This window comes from Pogoniulus pusillus, chromosome 34 (genome assembly GCF_015220805.1).
Source record: "Pogoniulus pusillus isolate bPogPus1 chromosome 34, bPogPus1.pri, whole genome shotgun sequence".
NCBI lineage: Eukaryota > Metazoa > Chordata > Aves > Piciformes > Lybiidae > Pogoniulus > Pogoniulus pusillus.
In genome coordinates this window covers 9,994,111-10,016,850 of record NC_087297.1, presented here as the reverse complement: position 1 = coordinate 10,016,850, position 22,740 = coordinate 9,994,111, and the positions used below count along the sequence as shown (strand labels likewise).

The 22,740-nt window shown below is 42.7% G+C and overlaps 1 protein-coding gene across 1 annotated transcript in view; it reads left to right on the top strand.

The window, feature by feature from the left end:
• ATP6V1H (ATPase H+ transporting V1 subunit H) overlaps positions 1-18,451 on the top strand; it is a 35,067-nt gene extending 16,616 nt beyond the window's left edge. Inside the window, exons 9-14 of the mRNA XM_064170445.1 lie at positions 994-1,186; positions 5,259-5,437; positions 6,287-6,412; positions 7,508-7,609; positions 11,300-11,413; positions 17,978-18,451. Coding sequence (XP_064026515.1) covers positions 994-1,186; positions 5,259-5,437; positions 6,287-6,412; positions 7,508-7,609; positions 11,300-11,413; positions 17,978-18,038 — 775 coding nt within the window. The 3' untranslated portion in view covers positions 18,039-18,451. The remainder of the gene's footprint in view (positions 1-993; positions 1,187-5,258; positions 5,438-6,286; positions 6,413-7,507; positions 7,610-11,299; positions 11,414-17,977) is intronic.
• Positions 18,452-22,740: the final 4,289 nt, after the last annotated feature.

The window sequence follows — 22,740 nt, the reverse complement described above, 5'->3', positions numbered from 1 at the left end:
GTTCTTCTATCCAGACTCTTCATAAATTGCTCTGCTGGAAGCTAGGATGTTGTCACTCATCCTATTTAAAAAATGGCTCTTTACAAATCACTTTCTTGCCATGTGTGCCTCTATCAAGGCTGGTAACATTATGATTTGCACTTGAAAGGGAAAAAATACCCTTCTTTGAGATGGAGAGAAGTCTGAGTTACCAGTGAGTTGAGAGTTCAAAAATGTTTGTATGTGTCAAGGTGACACTATCAAAGCAAACTTTTTCACCAAGGAAGCTGTCTGGTAAACTAGTAAAGCATTACAATAAGCCTGTGTTTCAATAAGCTTGAATTTGTCTTAGTTCTGACAGCAGTGGTCTTGAAAATAGATTGGGTTTTTTTGGTTTGGTTTTGTATAAATTGGGTTAGCTTCTCTCAAATGGACTTGTAAATTGCTTAATTGCTTCAGCTCAACAAAGCTTCTGCATGATTTCCTCTTGGAGGTCTTATGGCATTGCTTCTCTAGGGGTGGTTGTCTATCTGCTGTGTTGTATTTTTAAACCATTTTCTGAGAACTCACTTGTCAAATAGTGATTACTTCAGCTCATTTTGGGCACTTCTATGGAGAGCTGGAATTAAGGAAACTAGTTCCATTTGTATATATTTTGTTGAGTTTACTCTTTAGTTCTGAAGGAGTAACTTACCTGCTCTTTCTCCTACTCTTGTGCTCTAAACATGCTGCTGGGAAAAGGGTTGTTGTGAGCCTGATGGTGGATACAGTACCACAGCAGTTCATGTCAGGAGGAGCTGCTCTGTAGCTGTAAGGCTAAGGATGGCTTTCTGAACAAGCTGCTCTTGCAAAGGTGAATGCCCATGTAGGACACTGAAGTGGGAGTTGTATGCCCATTGTCAGCAACAATTTCCAACACATTCCCTTTAGCCATTTCATTTAATGTTTTGAGGTTCAGGAATGCAATCTATGCAGTCATTTTAAAATCTAATGTATGCTCTCTTCATTTTTCAGTATCATGGGAGTCTTGAGCAACAAATGTGGCTTCCAGCTCCAGTATCAGATGATTTTCTGTGTGTGGCTGCTGGCTTTCAGCCCTCAAATGTGTGAATATCTCCGTCGGTATAATATCGTCCCTGTGCTGTCAGATATCCTTCAGGAGTCTGTCAAAGAGAAAGTGACAAGGATCATCCTGGCAGCATTTCGGGTAAGTGTCTGTCTGCAGCTGTGCAAAGGGCTGGAGAGTTGGGCAGGGAGACTGCCAGTGAAATACAGCAAGGACAGGCAGAATGGGACTTGATGGTGCTGGTAGATAGTAGCTGAAGATGAGGCAGCAGTGTGCCCAGGTGTCCAGGAGTGCCAATGGCATCCTGGCCCGGATCAGGAGCAGTGTGGCTAGCAGGACAAGGGAGGTTATTCTGTCCTTGTACTCAGCACTGGTTAGGCCACACCTTGAGTGCTGTGTCCAGTCGTGGGCCCCTTAATTCAAGAGAGATGTTGAGATACTGGAAGGTGTCCACAGGAGGGCATCAAAGCTGTTGAGGGGCCTGGAGCACAGCCCTGTGAGGAGAGGCTGAGGGAGCTGGGGGTGTGCAGCCTGCAGCAGAGGAGGCTCAGGGCAGAGCTCATTGCTGTCTGCAGCTGCCTGAAGGGAGGCTGTAGCCAGGTGGAGTTGGGCTCTTCTGCCAGGCAACCAGCAACAGAAAAAGGGGATGCAGTCTCAAATTGTGCCAGGGGAGGTCTAGTCTGGATGTGAGGAGGAAGTTGTTGGCAGAGAGAGTGGCCTTGGAATGGGCTGCCCAGGGAGGTGGTGGAGTCGCTGTGCCTGGAGGTGGTCGAGCAAAGCCTGAATGAGGCATTTAGTGCCATGGTCTGCTTGACTGGCTAGGACTGGGTGCTAGGTTGGACTGGATAATCTTGGAGATCTCTTCCAACCTGATTGATTCTATGATGCCCAAAGAGGTTGTGGAGTCTCCTACAGAGAGATCAAAGCCTGCTTGGATATGTTCCTGTGTGACATACTCCAGGTGATCCTGCTCTGACAGGGGGGTTGGACTGGGTGTAGACCTTAAACTGTATGTTTTCCAGAGGATTTATTTACAGTGGTAGGTGTAAGTTAGGACTGGGAGAGGAGAACTGTTGCTTACTGACTTGTTGATCAGCAATAACAAGCTGTGTGAAGGAGCTTACTCTGTCACTTAAATGATCCCTCTAGCCAAAAGCATCTGTTCTTGGAAACATTGCTGGATGAGGTATGTAAGAACTTGCTGAAGGAGCCTGAAATATTTAGCAGAAGCTATTTTCTGAAGGCCTCTGTAGGTCTTCAAATGTTGTTTATGATCTTAATGTTAAGATGAAGCAGAAGCATACAGCAAGACAGACTGATTAAAAAAAACAACAGTTGGGGGACTCAGCAGCTTATATTTAACTTTCTCTCCTGCTTTTGGTGACCTCAGAATTGGAAAAAAATGTTACTGCTCAGATTTTTTTGGTGTAATTGGCAAGATGAGCCAAAAATGAAGCCAAGTTCTCTTAATAAATAAAACTAAGAAAGAAAAAGAAGGTTCTGTTACAGGCTTAGGGGAAATTAACTTAGCTGTTTTCTTTCTCCAACATTAAAGACTAGGGTTGGCATGAAAATGAGGTTATAAACTGGCAGCCAGGATATAATAGATCAGAAATTAGACATCAGAGCTGTGAGTTCTGAAGCAAAATTAACATAGGAAGCAGAGCCAAAATAGCCCTTTTCTTATGAGGCCAGTTTAGGGAGTCATAGATGAATTGCTGGAAGGATTAGGCTTGATTCCCTAAATCATCTCTACTGTCAGTGCATTACTGAAGGTGTGCCATGATTCTTGACAAATCACACATGCCTCTTGCTACTGATTTTCTCCTGATTTGATATGCTCCATCTCTTTGGCAAATTAATTGCCTGAAGTATGTAATTCCTTTCTATAAAGCAACCCAATGCTCCAGCTCCTTTGAATCAATAACTTTCTCCCTTTTACCTATTGAAATGCTTTTTATCCCATCATTTTTCATACTTTTTTGGTCTTTTATGTTTGTTGCCTACCTGTAGTTCATTTTGTACCTTCATATCTTTTTGTCACTGGGTTGTTTATTGATTAATTCTACTTAGCCATGTGTTTCTGTTTCTGCTTCTCTAATGTGTCCTTTCTACTCCACTATACAAAGCTTGAATATCTCACAGGGATTTCACCTGGGTAGCAGTGTTTGAAGTAGCTTCCACATCTGCTTATGATTCTTGTACTTAGGAGTTCTTTGGTAACTTTGCCTGCTCCTTGGACTTGGTGTATTTTTGTCTATTAAGAGCCATTCTTTGTTCTTTTTACTCTCATTAGCACTTTACACTCTAATTTTGCATTACTTTCTGCAAATTACCTTTTGCTTCTCAGTTCCCTTACTGAAATAGAAGTGGTTTGGGGTGGATAATTTTTTGCACATTAAAGCTATTTTATGTGGCTATTAAAAACAGTAATGTGACTTATTTTCAGTGTTCAGGTTGTAACATAGATTTGCTGTGTCCTGCTTTTCAAATACCATGTCTGATATTCATGGAATTCATAGAATGAGTTAGGTTGGAAAGGCCTTTTGAGGATCATCTGGTTCCAACCTTCCTGCCATGAGCAGAGATGCCCTCCACTAGATCTTAGCAATCTTAAATGTAATAGTTCTGTAACATGAACCTGAGGGATGGAGTCACTTTGCCATGATATGATTTCATGGCCTATATCTGGTAGAAATTAGGGCCTATTTGAACACATGTTCTGTTTATGAAGACCTTTGTGTTTTACATGCTACTGATGTTTTCAGCTCTAGCAAAAAGTGCAAGTGGTATCATTTGAAGTTAACTAAATTGAGTGGAAGTGTAAGGAATAAATGCCATTGGAACTTGACTGTTACATTCTGTGCTTGTAATTCCAATCTTACCAACAAAGCTTCTGTTTGAATGAAAAAAAGGCTAGTTGGAATAGTCCCAACTTCAGAAGAAGCTGATCTCATCCAGATGGTAACTCTTGAGTTGGAGAGATGACTTGAGTTTTTTGTTGCTTGGCTTTATTTTGTTTGGTTCAGTAGGGTTTTTTCATTTGTTTTTTGTCCCACTTCTAGTGAGAGGTGTCCTTGCCTATGGCAGGGGGGTGGAACTGGATGATCTTTGAGATCCCTTCCAACCTAAACCATTCTGTGTTTTAAGACTTTCTTTGCTACACAAAGCTAAAAGGATGTCTAGAGACAGGACAAGGAGGAAGGGTTTGAAGCAGAGGGAGAATAGGTTTAGACTGGATCACAGTATCACCAAGGTTGATACTGTGATACTGTGATCTTTAATATGAGGATGGTGAGACTCTGGAACAGGCTGCCCAGGGAGGTAGTTGACACTTTGTCCCTTGTGGGTGTTTCAGGACAGATTGAATGAGGCCTTGAGGAGAGTTGAGTCTAGTTGAGTAGTGTCCCTGTCCATGGCAGAGAGTTTGGAGTAGATGATCTCTGAGGTCCCTTCCAACCTATGACATTCTGTGATAACCTCTGAGAAAGGGCAGGCTGCAGCTATTTTTTCCCCTTTTTTTAGCATAGTCTTTGTAGCCTGTCTGATTGGATGTGGGAAAATGATCAATTCAGGTAAATGGATACTTTCTAGTGTTGCCTTCTAGGTGGGAAATGGTCTGAGATTCAATGCACTTCTCTCCTGTAGAACTGAGGTTGGGTTTTTTGTTTGTTGGTTTTTCTCCTTCATCTGCTAGAGTGACAGATATGAATGCTCCTGCTGTCTAATAAGGCCATCAATGTCACTGAATGTAGGTGTAAAGCAGCCACTGTGTGCTAGACCCATGCTTGACTTCTTTGTAGAGATCATTTTGGCAAGTGTAAGTTCTGTCACTTAGTAAATTAAAGCATAGGATCTCGAAATGTCAGGGACTGGAAGGGACCTCGAAACTTCAGCCAGTCCAACCCCCCTGCCAGAGCAGGATCACCTAGACCAGATCACACAGGAGTGTGTCCAGGCAGGTTTTGAGTATCTCCAGAGAGGGAGACTCCACAGACCCCCTGGGCAGCCTGTTCTGGTGTTCTGTCACCCTCACAGGGAAAAAAAAATCCTCCTCATGTTTAAATGAAACTTGCTATGCCTCAGCTTCCTCCCACTGCCCCTTGTCCTGTCACTGGGCGTCACTGAGAAGTGGCACTAAGAATTCTATAAACATCATTTGTTGCACAGTTGCATCCTCTGAAAGAACACAAATCCATCTTTACTTCCCTAGAATTTGTTAGAGAAGTCTACTGAGAGAGAAACTCGCCAAGAATATGCACTTGCCATGATTCAGTGCAAAGTATTAAAGCAGCTGGAGAATTTGGATCAGCAGAAATACGATGATGAAGACATAAGCGAAGACATCAAATTTCTACTGGACAAGCTTGGTGAGAGCGTGCAGGATCTTAGGTATGCTTTGCAGTGGGAACTTAAAAAGGGATTACATAACCATTGGTAATTTATGTCTTTTGTAAGGCTAATGAACATGCAGAATTAAGATATGTAAGTGGTAGGTAGAGATGCTGGTTATATAGAAAGGTTTCCTGTTGAGCGCTTCTCAACCATTTTTTTTCTTCCAACCTCCTTTCTCATTTGGATCTCCAGATCCAGATTTCCCTTTTCCCTTCTTTTGTTTCCTTTACAAGGTGAATATTAAACATTCCCTTTAGGACATGTGATTTTTTTGCATCTGATTATCTCTTGAAGGACTTCAGAGGCATCTTCCAGGAGTTCTGATCGAAGCTGAAGACTACCTGGTTAGAATACAGCTTGTCCAGATTAACTCAAATTGTGACGTATTCTTGCTCTTGTGTGTCAGTTCAGTTCTTCTAAGTCAGTTTTTGCTCCTGTGTGTAAATTGAATTGGAGTTCACTGTGATGAAAGGCAAGGACTGATTGCCTTGATGGGGGAAGCTAAAACCTAGAAATCAGGCTAAATAGCCAATTAAACTCCCAAATCTTGCAGTTGTGTAATTTGGAATCTTTCCTTCCTTTTTCCCTCAGGAGTTGTTTTGGGTGGATGGAAGGGTATGTTAGAAAACAAATTCCTCTCTTCCCTTTCATACCTTTCCTTATTTCTCAGGTGCTGAACTCTGAGACAGTTCTCATGCTCTGTGGAGAGCACTGACATCCAAACATTCATAGCAAGTTGTGCTCCAGCTTTGTTTTGCTGTGGGCAGGCTTAGGCACATGAATCAAACTGTCTGTGGAAGCCTACCTGATATTTCATGGAGTTCATTGAATTCTTCTGTGTTGCAGCTCCTTCGATGAGTACAGTTCTGAGCTCAAGTCAGGAAGGCTGGAGTGGAGTCCTGTACACAAGTCTGAGAAGTTCTGGCGGGAGAATGCTGTGAGACTGAATGAGAAGAATTATGAACTGCTCAAGTAAGTTTCCAAGTCCTGAATCACACAGTTCTTTGTCTTCTGCATTTAACTGAGCCTGTATCTGATACAGGTTTCATATTTCATCACAAATTAGCATCTAGAATGAAAGCAATTCAGAACACGCTGCCTTTCTTAGGGTGTATGGTTCTGACTTGTGTGTGGTCGTTTTGTTCAAAAGCAGAAATGTTTATTTGCTTTTACTGGTCAAGATATATTGATGATCACAGGATGTTAGGGGTTGGAAGGGATCAAAGGAGATTATGCAGTCTGACCCCCCTGCCAGAGCAGGACCATTCCATCTAGTTCAGGTCATACAGAACACATCCAGACAGGCCTTGAAAGTCCCAGAGAAGAAGACTCCACACCCTGCCTGGGGTGCCTGCTCCAGTGCTCTGTGATGCTTACAGTCAAGAAGTTCCCCCTTGTGTTGAGCTGGAACCTCCTGTACTGCAGCTTCCATGCATTGCTCCTTGTCCTATGCCAGACAGCAAGTGAACAGAGCCTGTCCCCCACTCCTGACCCCCAGCCCTCAGGTGTTTATAAACATTGATTAAATACTCTCTAAGCCTTCTCTTCTCCAGACTAAACAGCCCCAGGTCCCTCAGCCTCTTCTCATAAGCCATGCCTTCCAGTCCCCTAATCATCTGTTTTAGCCCTCCACTGGATCCTCTCCAGCAGATTCCTGTCCCTCTTAAACTGGGGAGCCCAAAACTGAACATAATACTCAAGATGAGGTCCCACCAGGGCAGAGTAGAGGGGAAGGAGAACCTCCCTTCATCTGCTGGACACGCTCATCTTAATACACCCCAGGTGGTCTTCTTGGCCACAAAGGCACATTGCTGTGCCGTGGTTAACTTGTTAAGATGACAGGGAGTATCTCTGGCTGAACTTGGGTGCAGATTTGTACTGGTGACTCTCTTCATGCTTTCACTTGAGAAATAGCTATGCCAGTTGATGTATGGAAAAAGTGCTCCTCATGGATAACTTGTAAAGCATTTTTGTGGTTACAGGTTTGGCTATTTTAAGCTATCAGTGATTTAAATAACAAAACCCAAAAGAAATCCTGGGGTTTGATTGTTTTAAATTCTGTCATAGAATCCTGACAAAGCTTCTGGAGGTTTCTGATGACCCTCAAGTGCTGGCTGTAGCTGCTCATGACGTGGGAGAATATGTGCGACACTATCCTCGTGGGAAACGGTAGGAATAATGCCAGTGTGCTGTGACTTAGAATCATAGAATCATAGGACAGACTTGCCCTGTGGCTTTTTTGCTTGTTCATATTAAAATGTCTTGCATGGGGACTGCAAGTTAGTTCAATGGGAAGGTGAAGAAACACAAAGTGAGTTCAGATGAGAAAACACAAGCTAGATCTTTGACTTAATATAGTTCAATATCTTTTAACAGCGAAGGTAACATCATAGAATCAGTCAGGGTTAGAAGGGACATGTCTGAAGCAGTCTTGAATAAGTTGTTTACACTAAAGCAGATGAAATGCAGCAGAAAAAATGAGGTACCAAGAATTTAATCAACATATTCTTATCCTCTATTATGAATATGGACTGTAATTATTTGAAATACAGTAGGGCTGGACTGTTTCAATGATTAAGTCTGTTTTGGGACTTCAAGCTTCAACTTCTTTTGTATTCTTAAACAATATGCTAAAAGTAGCCAAAGACTGTGTCAGTCCCCATGTAACAGCCCAGTTCTTACCATGATGGGTTTTGATGTGTAGTGGTTTACTACTCCTCTGCCCTGCTGGCATTTCATATGCTGGTTTCAAGGCTTAGTTGGAGAAGGAATGTTATTCATTGGTTTAGATAAATAAGAGAATTCAAATAGCTTAAATATTTTTTTGTTTCCTTTTAAGTGCTTTTTCTCCTCAATTCTTAACTGAAGGCTAACTCATTCTTTAGCCTCTGAAGGTTTCAGAGACAGAATCTAAAACTCTAGGAGTTTACCTGCTGCATACAGCAGAGACCTAGAGCTACAGTTTTGGCTACTCTTTCTCTTGGTTTGACAAAGGGTATTTGTTACACTGAAAGCTGTGCTTTGCTTGATTGCTCTCTAATATCATCAGCTGAAATAGTTGTAAGTTGCTTTTGAAATTGCACATTATGGACTAAATTCTTAAGGCAGTAGCACTGTGGGCTTCCAGCAAGGCTCACCAATGAGCGTTTTGTAACAGTGCAGCAGCAGAGGTAAAGTACAGCGTTGGTGTTCCCTGCCACTGAAGATAAATACAGACTAAAATCAGCCCTCAGTACCACTTCCATGTGGCCCAAGAGATCAAGGCTTTCAATCACTTGAATGCCATGAACATGGGTTTTATGTTTTGCATGTCCAAGAGATGGACAGCTAGAGCCATTCCCTCTCTAGCTCATGCTTGACAAGCAGCGTAGTTCTGTCCCCCTTTTCACCCTGATCTGCTTATAGATATGTAGTGTGGATTGTTATTAATATTTTCTTTTATAAAAGTCTCTAAGTGTTCTCATTTGTCTTTCTGTTCCTTCTTCTTTTAAATGAGTTATATTAAAATGTGGCTCTTGAGGTTTAGGAACCATGTTTGAATTGCCACTGTTTTGCCTTATTGCCCTGTTATTTATAGGGAACAGTCCCAGCAGAAGATGTAACATACTATAACTGGCCCTCTGGGCTCCAGTGCTACTGTAGAGTGAGCACAAGTTGAGGACCAGAGGAAATCAGAACCATAAGTAGTGTTTTGAGCAGGTTTGGAACTCGAAAGAGCAGGATTCATTGAGAACCTTTTTCACAGCCACTTACTTGTTGGTCTAAAACCCATGGAAAGGAAGAGATTTGTGCCAGTAGGCAGTGTTATGCAAGAATTAATGCTGTTCTTTGACTCTTCATGTTCTCAGCCCTAATTTCACTGATGTACTGTCACCCAAAATACTCAATTAGCATTTGTGATTATAGGATTTTAACATCTCATTTTGATTCTTCCATGCTCCTAGCATGAGGAAGCTTTTCAATTTAATGCCTTTTTTAACCTCCTTTCAGTTCCTCAGCATTCAGTGTTTGTCAGGCGTGTGATGAGGCAAAGTTTCTCATTTGTGTTTCACAGTCTTGTCTTCGTGTGCAGTGGTTTTAGTTTAGCCTAAGGCAGGCATAAAGGCTTTTTTTGACCTGTTACATGAATAACTTTTTGAGTTCTTGCTGAGCATTTTCCAGATCAAAGTTGTATTTTTCTGAATGCAATCCTGTTGTATGAAACAGCCATAGATGTTTTTAGTAGTGTTAGAATCATAGAATCAACCAGGTTGGAAGAGACCTCCAAGCTCATCCAGTCCAACCTATCCCCCAGCCCTATCCAGTCAACTAGACCATGGCACTAAGTGCCTCATCCAGTCTCTTCTTGAGCATCTCCAGGGATGGTGACTCCACCACCACCCTGGGCAGCCCAGGGAGAATGAGAGGGAATAGATTGAAGCTTGAGGAGGGGAGATTGAGACTGGAGATTAGAAATAAGTGCTTTCCAGTGAGGGTGGTGAGACACTGAACAGGTTGCCCAGGAAGATTGTGGATACCCCCTCCCTGAAGATATTCAAGGCCACATCCAGGGAGAGGGCAGCCATGACCTCCCTGGGCAACCTGTTTCAGTGTCTCACCACCCTTATTATAAAGAATTTCTTTCAGATCTCCAGTCTCAATCTCCCCTCCTCAAGCTTCAATCTATTCCCTTGAGTCCTATCACTTCGAGCTCTTCTGAAAAGTCCCTTCCCAGCTTTCTTGTAGGCCCCCTGGTTTTAAGTATGGTTGATGTAGATTGCTTTCCATTTTGTAAAGAAATGCTCTGTTCATGACACACAACATAAAATTCCATCAGGACTTCCTGTAGGATTTGGTGTAGCTATTAAAATGTTGTGTGAGAATACTGAGGTGATTTGGTGCAGCTATTAAAATGCTGTGTCTCAATACTCAGGTGAAGTCTGCAGTGAAAGTTGCAGCTCAAGTATGGAGTTAGAAAGTTGTATCTTAGCAGCCAATTCTGCATTGTGTGCAGGAACAGCTGTGGCTCTAGTACAGTTTGAAAGGCAAAAACCACTGTGAGGAATACCAGGTGGGTGGTTTAATAGCTGTCAGCATGATTACAAGCTTTTTTTTCTGGCTTAGGCAGAGCTAGGCTGGATTGGAGCTTTATTCTTGCAAAAAAAATGAGTGATCTGGCTGTTGTGAATTTGTGGAAAGGAGAGCACTATCTCCTCCTAAATAATAGTGCTGCACTCTGCCAACTCTGTCAAGCCAAAATTGAGTTGTTTAGCAAGCTGAGTAAAGTTAATAACCCTCTCTGAAAAGGGCTTCTTTCTTGACTAATTAATTTTCAACATATGGAAGTAGGTAGTGGACAGCCAACAGGAGTCCAGTACAAACACATCCTGGGGTGGTGAATTGCCAACAGAAAAAGAAAATACCAAGTATATAATACAAGAGATCTGCAGTTGTAACAAGTCAATAAGATGTATCTGTTAGGGAGGTAAGAAATACTTCTAAGTATTTGGTAAGACACTGGCACAAGTTGCCCAGGGAGGTTGTGGCTGCTCCCTCCCTTGAGGTGTTCAAAGCCAGGTTGGATGAGGCCTTGAGCTACCTGTTCTAGTGGGAGATGTCCCTGCCTATGGCAGGGGGTTGGAGCTGAATGATCTTTGAGGTCTCTTCCAACCTAAATCATTATATGGTTAAGTGACTTAAACTTACCCTCTTAGTGCATTGAACATGAAATGGCCTTGAGCAGCCTGGTCTAGTGGAAGGTCTGGAATTACTTGGTCTTTAAGGTCTCTTCCAACCCATTGTAGGATTTTATGGTTGGAAAGGATAGCTGCCTGGAAGCTGAAGTAATGGCAAAACCCCTGCTCCTCTCTTCTGTTTCAGAGTGATTGAACAACTTGGTGGGAAACAGCTGGTAATGAACCACATGCATCATGAAGACCAACAAGTTCGGTACAACGCTCTGCTGGCCGTGCAGAAGCTGATGGTTCACAACTGGTATGTGAAGATTACTTACCACATTACTAACAGCAAAAAAAATGCTGGGTGCAAAGAGAGGAGATGAGAGATGAGAGGAGATTTCTTTGAGGGGGGAATAATGTTTTTGTGTGGTAAGATTGCAGCTGATATTTATGTGTAAGATCCTTTTTCTTTGTGTTCGGGCTGCAGTTGAATTGAGAGGCTTCACCTTACATGATTGAATGTCACAGGAGTAATTCACTCAAACAGGATATTTGAACTTATTTCAGTTGTTTAATGTTCAAGCTGTGATTTAGGCTTGCACTTCTTTGGGTATTTAATTGGCTGTTGCTTTGCAAAATGCATGCCTGACCAATCCTCTGCGTTGTTGTTCTTCACTCTAGTGCTTCTCTCCGCTCTGCACTGTTATTTCTCTGTCAGTATTTTAAGGGGCTGCAGGTACAACTGTTCTGCAGCTCCTGGAGCAGCAAAACCTCATGGGCTGGTTAGATGAAGCTGCTATGTTTTTGATCAGTTGTCTGAGAGTAGCATTTGAAGTGGTTTTTACCTTTGTTGATGGTTGACTGGTTCTCTAATAAAGCTCCAGACCCCCCTGAAATCCTGACTTGTTCTGCCACAGAACTCGCTGGTGGTTGCCTTTCCAAGAGAGCACAAAACTTTTTTAGTGAAGCTCTGAAAGGCTGAAGTATTAGAAAACTTCAATGTTTATCTAACAGCATTTGCAGAACTTGCCAAGCTTCTTAGGTATGCTAAGCAAACAGCATAGTGAATTAAAAATAACTGATTAGGATTTTTTTTTTGTCTTGTTGTTAACAATGATTTCACCAAAGCTCCTATTTCCAGTTTGGCATTGCCTTAGAATGCAGCAATACATCTGAGCACATGGGAACATAGATGCTGAGATGCAAACCATTTCATTTTGAACTTAACCTTTTATTTCTGCCAAGCTTGGTGTTTGGAAATACCCAGAACTCCTGTCAGTTTCCTTGCTTCTGACACAATGTGATCTTAAAAGGCTGAGTAGTGATGATTCTAACAGTGTGGAAGTTGTAGGTTTATCAAACACATTGTGAGAGGTTCTTGAGGTCACCTATTATTGTAGAAGACAGGCTAGCAAGGCTGACAAAAAAACTTCTGTCCCCTCTTGCAGTGTATGTTCTTTAAAACAAAGTGCCATGGTCTAGTTGACTGGACAGGGCTGGGTGCTAGGTTAGACTGGATGATCTTTGAGGTCTCTTCCAACCTGGTTGCTTCTATGAATATGGATTTTAACTCTTGTGTATTATATGATTTTTACCCTGCTTCCCCTCTCTGACTGTGGGAACCTATAGTATAGAAGCACACATTTCAACAGCCTCCTGTGACAAGTGCAGAGTCCATATTCTCCACTTGGAGGGAAGACTTGGGTAAATAGCATGAAATTTTTCATCTTGGGTCATTACTGTCTGTTACACACTACCCTGATTCTCAGGTTTGGTGATAAGACTCTTCTCAGACTGTTCTAAACTGGCCATAGGTAAATAAAGATTACAGTGTGCAGAACTTAGTTACTGATTTCTGCAGGTGCCACAGGGCTTGCTTCATGTGTTGTGTCTTGGAAATCTGATAATAGAAATACATAACTCTGATCTTTCTTCAGCACAAGTCTCACTGGGACTAAGTTTTCCTGGATTCTTAACCTGTTTTTTTTTTCTCTTTTTCACCTTAAGCTCATTAATTTTAGAAGACCTCTAATTGATTTGTCTCTCTTTTTCTAAGTGACATGAATATTTCTGTGCATCCTTTTCAGTGTTTGAGCTCTTAGACTTGAGACAGAGAGATTGCAGTTACATTTAGGTTCAGATCTTCAGTGGTGTCAACAAAAAGGATCTGTTTGAAGTTAGTGCTGTTTCTAGATGGATGTTGTCATCTCTGTCATGTTCTTGTTTAATTATTATTACAACAAGCCTCCGGGGGCACACTGTTGTTGGTTGATATTTGTCAAGGTGCATGTGCCCTGGAATAGCCATCAGGTAGCTTGAGCTATGGGAATGACACATTGCTTGTATGTGGGAAGCTGCATCTGTCTTCTTATAGATCTGGCTGTTAGTGTGTGTCAGGAGCATTTCTGTTCTGTAGCTTGTCTGGGGAGAAGAGAGCAGAGTCCTCTGCTGCACAGTGCAGTTGCAGTGCTGCTGCTGCTTACTCGGCCTTGCTTTGTCACAGGATGGGTTACTCAGTGACTTCAAGCTTTGCTTACCTTGCTCTTCAGGGCTAGGCAAGGCAATAAGCACTTTTCCTCTTCCTTCCATGTGTTTTGGAATTCCAGGTATTTCACTCACAGAATGGGGAGGGGCTGGAAAGGACCTCTGGGGATCCTCTAGTCCTACCCCCCTGACAGAGCTGAAGCAACTGTTTCTCCCTTGAACTGAAGCGTTGTGGACCAAGCCTGCATTACCCTGGGACACGGGCATGACAGAGGTCCTCAGGCTCTTCCTGGACGTGGAGGCTAAGAGACAGAAGGAGCAGAGAACAAAAGCTTGCTCTGCCAGTCTGAGGCTTGGTGCACATGCTGTGCCTGCAGCAGCAGAGTGAGGAAAACTTGTGGTAGCTGCAGTGAAGGAATGTCAGGGAGCAGCTCAAGTGGTATGATGCTTAAAGCACAGCTGTGTCATTAGCCTGCTAATAACTCCACTTGGGGACAATTGGCTCTTAAGTAATTTGAATAGTTCACTAGTACCTGCTCAGCTGGCTTTTCCTTAGGGACTTTGAAGTCAGGGATAAACGAGGCTGTCAGGCATTCTGTGAGATTCTGAGGCTAGCTTGGCAACAGCAGTATCTGCTGTCAGCTTCGCAGATGGGATAAGGTGAGGTGAAATATTCCAGTTGCCTTCACGTGTTAAATGATCATGCATTTGATAAAGCAGGGAGCAAAGGTATCTTTCTAGCATCACTTGATAGCTTCCAAGCAATTTATCCTGTGTGCTTTCTTACTCTGTCAGCCTCAGTGCTGTTGAGAGTTGTGGACCAGAGGTCAGCAATAAAAGAATTGTTCCAATATCCAGTCTAGCTGACATGTGGAAATGGATCATGTGTGCTCTTTGTTCATACAAATAAAGTGAAATGCAGTGGATTAAGCTCTATAACTCAAATGTTCTTCAGTATTCATGCAAGTGGCAGTAAAACCATAGTAGATCTGATTGAAAACCTGTTTATTTTCCCTCTGGCTGAGTCAGGTTAATGGCAGAACTCAGAGCATCTTTTGGCCAGTTGCTCCTGTTGACTAAACTCTGGGACTGTGTTGTCCCACCTTTCTGCTGTATAGAATCTTGGAATTGTTTCAGTTGGAAAAGATCTCTAAGGTGAAGTGTTACCTTCACCCTAAGACCATCATGGCCATGAAACCATGTCCCAGGTGCCGTGTCCACACATTTCCTGAACACTTCCAGGGATAGTGACTCCACTTCCCTGGGCAGCCTGTTCTGATGCCTGAGCTCAGCAGAGAACTGCTGTGAGCAGGAGATTGCATCTCTTGCCTGAGAGTTCAGGAATGATGCTACTCAGTGAATTGATACCAGCATGCAGTTTGTTGGTGACTACTGAACAACAGGAGTTAGGATGCATCATTGATGCGTGATCAAGTATGATATTAGAAATAAAATTACTAAATGGTGTAGTGATTGAAGCAAGGAGGATTGGATACAGATGATGATTAAGGTCCCTTCCAATATGAACCATTAGGTCCCTTCCAGTCTAAACCTGATTCTGCAATAAAGGACTACACAGGATCACAGGGTATGGGGTTGGAAGAGACCCAAGGAGATTGAGTTCAAACCCCCCTTGGCAGAGCAGGACCACACAGTCTAGCGCAGATGAACACATTCAGACAGGCCTTGAGAGTCTCCAGAGAAGGAGACTCCACGACCTCTCTGAGGAAATTCTCTCTGGGTAGAATCTGGTAGAATCTACCTCTCAAGGACCTGAGTCTGCCAAAAGAAGCTATAAATTAGAGATGTTCAAGGTCATGAAATTACTGTTTTAGTGATTTAGCTCTTGAATAAATTTGAAGTGGGATTCAAAATAAATGTAGTTAGAAAAAAGACTACCAGAATTTCATCCTATCTTCTAGACTTCCACTTGCCTGCTAAAATGAAGAGTTTTCAGTTTTGTTTAAAGGATGGGTCAATCTGATAGCCCTGGAATTTGGAGTGTAACACTGAAAGGCTTGCTCTTTCTAGCATATGGCCTATAGAATGTGTTGTGTATACCTGAAAACTTCTCTATGTATCAGAGGTTGTCTGCTATTAACATTGGTCCTTTCTCAATCTGAAAACCAGTATAAATTTGTCTTGTGCCAACTCACACTTGCCTCTTTATTCCATACTTGTTGAATTTGGCTGATGTGTTGGAGCAGTTCCTTGTGCCTGTTCCTAACTGACCCTTAAGCATTTGTTGCAGCCACCATGACTCTTAAATATAATTCAACTGGAGGTTATCAGTGTCTTTCTTGTGCCAACAAAACCAATTAAATTAAGCAGAATGAAGCAGCAAACTGGAATAAGGATTTGAGATGTAACAAATTCATGTACTCATTTCTAAGTTTTCTTGTTGGTAAAAGCACTTTGAATGCACACAGAAAATGTGTGTTTAAAGATAGGCCTGGGAAAACAAAAACAAGGGAAATTGCTGGTGGGGCAAGAATCTCATTTGGTTATTCAGATAATGAGTGAAAAGATTAATTTGCAAATGGAAATTGGTTACCCCTCACTGGCAGACTTCTGAATGACCAAGGAGGTGAGAAATGTAGTGGCTTAAGTTTTGTTGTTGTTGAATTTGAGTTGAGAAGTGGAGGATTTGGTAGTTACTCTCAGAAGTGATGTACTACTTTGCATGTTGTGACACTTCTCTGCAGTGCAGAGGTAATATTTTACTCTTGTAAATATATACTGAGTCATTTCACTTCTGAATGCAGTGAATTGTAAATGCAAGCTTGGCTGGACCTGCTGCATCTGCTTTTGATAAGGGTGGGCTGGTGCTGTGGTATTTGCTTTGCTAGTGGAGTTTGGCATTTACATTCTTACCTAATAGGAATGCTGCTGTTCTGAATGCTTAACATGAAAGCTGAGAAGTGCTGTTGGGTGCTAGAGTTGTGTACCAGCAGTTGTAATGTATAGGGAACAGCTGTTAAACAGGATTCTAAAGGGAAAGCTAGGCACTGAATCATGCAGCAAAAACTGCTTTCCCTTTCTCTTCGTCTTTTAAATAGAGCCAAGTGCATAGTCCTTGGCTGTGTTTTCTTTTCAAGGCTTCATTCTGAACATAATTTCCCTGAACTGCTTCTTAGGTTTAACCTGTGTAGGTTGAAATACTTGTGCAGTGAGGCAAAATGTGGTGCTAAGTGTGGGATGAGCAATGAAAAAAGAACACCTACATCTTGCAGACCCTGAGACCTCTCCTTCAGCTGATGCAGTGGAACAATGGCTGAAGCTTTCCTATAAGAAGCAGCAACCCAGATAGTACTGAAGAGCTGTTTTGTGGTTCTGTGAGGTGGTGAACTGCCTGCACAGAAGGATTGTGCAGGGTTTTTCCATAGATTTCAGACCCTGTTGCTCGAGGCAAATGCTAAGAGTTTGAGGGTGATTTCTTCCTGTCTTGAGAGGTAAAAAAGAAGTGACTTAGTGTGCTTCAAAATGCAGTTGAGGAAAGTGTTAGTGGGCAGTGGGCCTGGCTTGAATGCCTTATTGTATCTCCAAAAGAGTTATCAAGTCCTGGGACAGGCTGCTCAGGGTAGTGGTGGAATCATCATGCCTGGAAGGATTTGAAAGCCACGTAGTTGTAGTGCAGAGAGATGTGGTGTGGTGGTGACTCGGCAGTGCTGGGTTGATGGTTGGACACAGTGATCTCAAGTATCTTTTCACAGAATCATAGAATCAACCAGGTTGGAAGAGACCTCCAAGATCATCCAGTCCAACCTATCCCCCAGCCCTATCCATTTAACTAGACCATGGTACCAAGTGCCTCATCCAGTCTTTCCTTGAAGACCTCCAGGGACGGTGCCTCCACCACCTCCCTGGGCAGCCCATTCCAATGGGAAATCACTCTCTCTGTGAAGAACTTCCTCCTTCCATTCAAAACAAATCTGTGACACTATAATCTCTTCTTTCTTCATCTTAAGTGCAGAGTTCTTCAGTCAGTGACTGTTGTGAGTGAGGATGCCAGTGTGCCCGTTGGTGCCACTTGTGTTTGTGCAGCAGGGGGTTGGGAAGAGAGCCTTTTAAATGCTTTGCTGCAGCTTCTACTATCTTTAGTTAGCAAACACAGTCTGTGGGCTTTGGGTGTGCTGCTCCACTTGTCAGGACTTCTGAAGGCTACCACTGGGCCTTTCCTTTTGCAGACAGTGTTGCTGATGTTTAGTTTCATACCTCGTTTTCAGAGAGGAACTCCCACAAATAGCTCCAGTTGACTATTAACAGTGGGCAGTATTTGAGTGAATAATTCCAACCTTCAAGTGTTTTCCTCTTTCTCTGCTTCCTTCCTGCCACTGTCCTACTTCCAATGCTCCATTGAGTGTTTCTCCATCTAATTTTTTGAATTGTGTTTCAGGGAATACCTTGGGAAGCAGCTGCAATCAGAACAACCTCAAACAGCCACCGCACGGAGCTAAGCAGCTTCGTCAGTTCATGCTTCTGACTACAGCGTGTCTTCAGGAGATGTTGAAATTCCATGTCCTTTGCCTGCTACTAAACTTTCCAGCTGTCCTCCAGTGGTGTTGGCTTAGTAAAAATCAGATTGTTCAACTTGTTCTGATGATTATGCCTATTATTAGCTTCCTGCTCTCTTCTGAATGTATATGAGGAAATGTGGCTAATATATTGCATTTGTTTTATGTATTTATTCTCATAATAAAGGATGTTATTAAAGGATATTCATTCCATGGTATAATTAGCCTAGAAGAATTATTCTCTTACTTTAGTGAGTTAGCAGTGTTGTCACAGTTTCCCAGAAAAGTCAGTAGTCTCTATGGCTCCTTAATTAAATGATTAAGTAAATAAAGCTTTTCCTTGGTTCTGTAGGAAATGCAGAGAACTGTTGAGTGTTGATTGTCAGTACTAAACTATATACCAAGTTTCCAAAAGCAAAAGAAATGGATAGGATTTTCCTGGGAGCAGGAAACTTCTTTCTGCTTTCAGGGACTGTATTGTAGAATTTGGATACAAGATGAGGAAAATCACAGAATGTTAGAGGTTGGAAGGGACCTGGAAAGATCATCCAGTCCCAACTCCCCCTTGCCAGAGCAAGAGCACTTGGGCAGGTGATGCAGGAATGCATCCAGGTGGGTTATGAATGTCTCTAGAGAAGAACACTCCAGAACATCTCTGGGCAGCCTGCTCCAGGACTGTTGCCCTCAAGATGAAAAGGTTTTTTCTTGTGTTCCTGTGGAACCTCCCCTTCTTCAGCCAGCACCTATTGCTCCCTGTCCTATCACTGGACACCACTGAGCAGAGCCTGGTTCTGTCTTGCTGACACTGCCCTTCACATCTATATAAACACGGATGAGGTCAGCCCTCAGGCTCCTTTCCAAGCTGAAGTGCCCCAGCTCCCTCAACTTTTCCTCCTAAGGGAGATGTTTCACTCCCTTCATCTTTGTGTCTCTGCACTGGACTCTTTGAAGCAGTTCCTCTGAGGTCCTTTTTGAACTGAGGGGCTCAGAGCTGAACTCAATACTCCATCAAGGCTGCTGGCCAGTGCCAGTCCCGGGGCTCACCTGAGGGTCTGAGTCCAGCCAGCAGTGTGCCCTGCACCACAGCAGCCAGCACCACCACCGGCCCCATCTGTATTTGTTACAGTCTCCCAGCTGCTGTGCTTTAAAGAAAATTAGTAAGAATCAACACTGAAGGTGATTTGGCTGAAAAAGTCTATAAGTGAAACACAAACATCTCAACTGACTACCTCTTATTTGACTTTCTCTAGGGTTTTTGTTTTTGATAGAGGAAGGAATTAGGATCTGTATTCATTATTTCTCTTTGTGATTGAAGATGAAAAAATGAAATGCAAGGATTTTCCTCATGATGACAAACATCCCCACCTGGTTTTATTTTCAACTCCCTTAAGGTGTGATCAAAAGGATTAGGTAAGAAATGTTCTTGTCTTACCTGAGGCTAAATCTCTTCTTGGTGAGTAAAACCTCAGTTCTCTAATTATTATGTAGTTATAATTTTTACAGTCCTTTACAGGAAATCACTGAACACTTTGGTGTAACACCTGCTTGTAGCAGGTTTGTTTTTAAGGTTAGAAAGAAATCCTACTGGGGTTTAAAACAAATTAATTTCTAAAGAGTATTGAAGACCAGAATTAGTTCCTAATTATATTTCTATGGTGCCAAATCAGGCATCCAAGCTCTAGGAAATGTCAGACCTCAAGTTTTCTGCTGTTGCATGAGCCACAGTGAACATTGTATGTATTGATGTTCTAAACACTTGGGTAATTTGAATGTCTCTGTCAATGTAGAACTGCTTTGGTATCTAACCATGCTGCTTAAACTATAGGCTTCCTTCCTAAGATCTCTCAGTCACAAATCCTTACCACCAGCACTTCATGGATGTCTCTCCTTTGCTGTGGACTGGACCAGCAGGGATGGTATAAAATAGAATGTCCCAGCATTTGTTAAAGCAAATAAACCCCCAAACACAAGCTGACAACCTTCCCACAAACATTTGTCTTTGGTTTTGGTTTTCTTTTTTCATCTCAGTATCTGAGACCTTTCCTGCCTGGATAATATGCAACAAGTCTGCTGCTGGGCTGTGGTCCTTCCTCTTTGCCCTACTCCTCTTGGGACCACGAAGACTTATCTGATAATTCCCAGGTGTGCCTTTTCCTCTCGTGGAAGATTTCCCCAGGAATTCACAGTTAGTCCCTCTGTGTGAAAACTAAATCTGCAGGAAGAAACAAGAGTTTCAGGAGTCCTCTTTGGTGCCATTATGTGCATGTTGGTGGGATGCTTTGTGTTTTCAAGGCTCTTCACTTAATTTGCCTTGCATGCATTCTGCATAAAGAAAAACCAGTAGAATGGAAAACAACATTCTCAGTGTTGTCAAACTGTGCACAAGGCTGCACCCATCCAGCTCTGCCAAAAAAAGGGCAAAAACAAATGGGCAGCTGCTTGTGGTGCTGCCAGTTAAAACCTATCGATTGGGAAATTGCAGAACTGCTGCAGTATTGAGTTCTTTTGTAGTGGGGAAACATGATAAATTGCTTGCTTAAAGGTCATTGTTCTCCAGATAACCTCCATAAAAAGGAAATCTGCAAGACAAGCTTGTCCTGTCTGCTTCAGGTGGCTAACATACAACTGTGTGTTGTGAGACTGCCAGTGTGGGGATCCCAGCTGATGGTCTGGGTGTGGGTGTGTGTAGTGACTGATTTGGTCATCAGTTAAAAAGATGAAATCATTTTAATATCCAAGTGAAGTAGAGAAATGACCTTTAGCTATGTTTCTTGGTTTGGTTTTGCTGTCAAGATCATGGTGTTGGTTTCTTTCAGTGTTGCACATGATGTCTTTATTGGCTGGGAGCTGACAAGATGACTTCATCTCAAGGCAGTTAACAGAGTCACTTTGTGCCTGGTTTCCCCAGCTGGCACATTTGAACTGAGCTGCTCCTTTACTAGCCAAAAGTATGGGCTTGAGGCCACTGGTGAGACCCCGAAATCCATCTGGGATGTCTTCAGTTGAAGTCCTTTCACAGTAGAACTTAGTATGAAGTACACCAACTGTACCTTCATTTCTATCTTTGACTATCGCATCTCTTGTAGTAGTTCAGCTCTTAGTGCCACCTAATTATTTCTGCATCACATTCCAATTCCTCTTGGAATCAGTATTAGTTCCCAGTCTAATTACATCGTGGTACTGTGTCAAGCAGGTGACAGATAAGACTTAGACTAAGGGAAATGTTTAATGAAAGATTTAGTTTCCTGGGAAGAAAGTATTGTTTATGTCTCTTCCACCTTGTGTTTTTGCTTCTCTTTCTTATTTGACAGAATTTGACCTGGAATGTAACTTATTTCTGAAGGAAGAGCCAAGATTTGTATCCTGTTGCTTTTAATCTGGCAAGTCTATGTCCAGATAAATCCTTCTTTTTGGGTGTGTGTGTGGATTTTTGCCTTTCCTAGGGTTTAACTGGTGTCCCTGAAGAGCTGTGGATCCTTGCATTCGTGGAAGCAGAGTACTGTCTCCTCATTACAGGAAAGGTTCAGGAAAGATCAGCAAGGGCCTGGCTTGTTGGATCTGGTTCTCATTCTCAGAGACTGGGATAGTGTCTTTTTCTTAGGATCAGCTGTGTTTCTGGCTCCTGCTTTTCCTGTTGGGAGACTGGACCAGAAACCCACTCCCTTAATGGCTTTCAACCTTGCTCCCAAATTCACTGAAGCTATGGTGAGGATATTATAACTTGGTTTTGTGCAGCTTAACCTGATGACAACAACTGTCACCCAGACACCTCCCAAAGTCATTTAGAGAGAAGTCACTTTGAAACTGTGACCTCTGTCTAGCAGTATTGCAAAGCCTGCTCTCTTCCTAGAGTCAGAGCACCACGGGCTTGGTACGCTAGAGGTGTTAGGAAGTCCTGACATGAAGCTTACATCAGTGTTAGAGGAACAGGTCTATGAGGCAAGGGCTGTCTGTGTGTTACCTTTGATGGAGCTTGTGGTAGACTCCTCAAACTAAGGGAAACCTTCAGCCTCAGGATCACAGGCAGAGCTAATGAGGTGGAGCTTTAATTACCCAGCTTCTATGTTGTGTTCCTGTTGCCTTTGCCAACTCAGATTGGTGGCTTTTGGGGGAGACTGCAGGATTATATTTAAGTCAGAAAAATGCCATAACTGTTCTTGTGTTTGCTTTTGTAAACATGGTGCTTGGCAATTATTTGTGGCTGAGTCTGTTTGTTTACCTTGGAATAACCTGCCCTGCTGCATGACTCTGAGCTTCTTGGGTGTTGTTACTTGGATTTGTTCTTCCTCATGCATCTGAAGAGCTATGTGGACAAATATGTCAGTGTACACTTCCTCTTGACCATTCTAAATCAGTCAGATATAATTTACTATTGCATTAGTCCATTCTTATGGTGATGTCCTCTTGAAGGTAATAGAGAAAATCACACAGAATCATGTCACAGAGTGATGGGGGTTGGAAGGAACCTCTGGAGTGCTTCTAGTTCAACACTCAGAGCAGGTTGCCCAGCATCACATCCAGGAATGTTTTGAAGGGAGGCTGTAGCCAGGTGGGGTTAGGCTCTTCTGCCAGGCAAGCAGGAACAGAAGGGGACACAGTCTCAAGTTGTGCCAGGGCAGGTCTAGGCTGGATGTTAGGAAGAAGT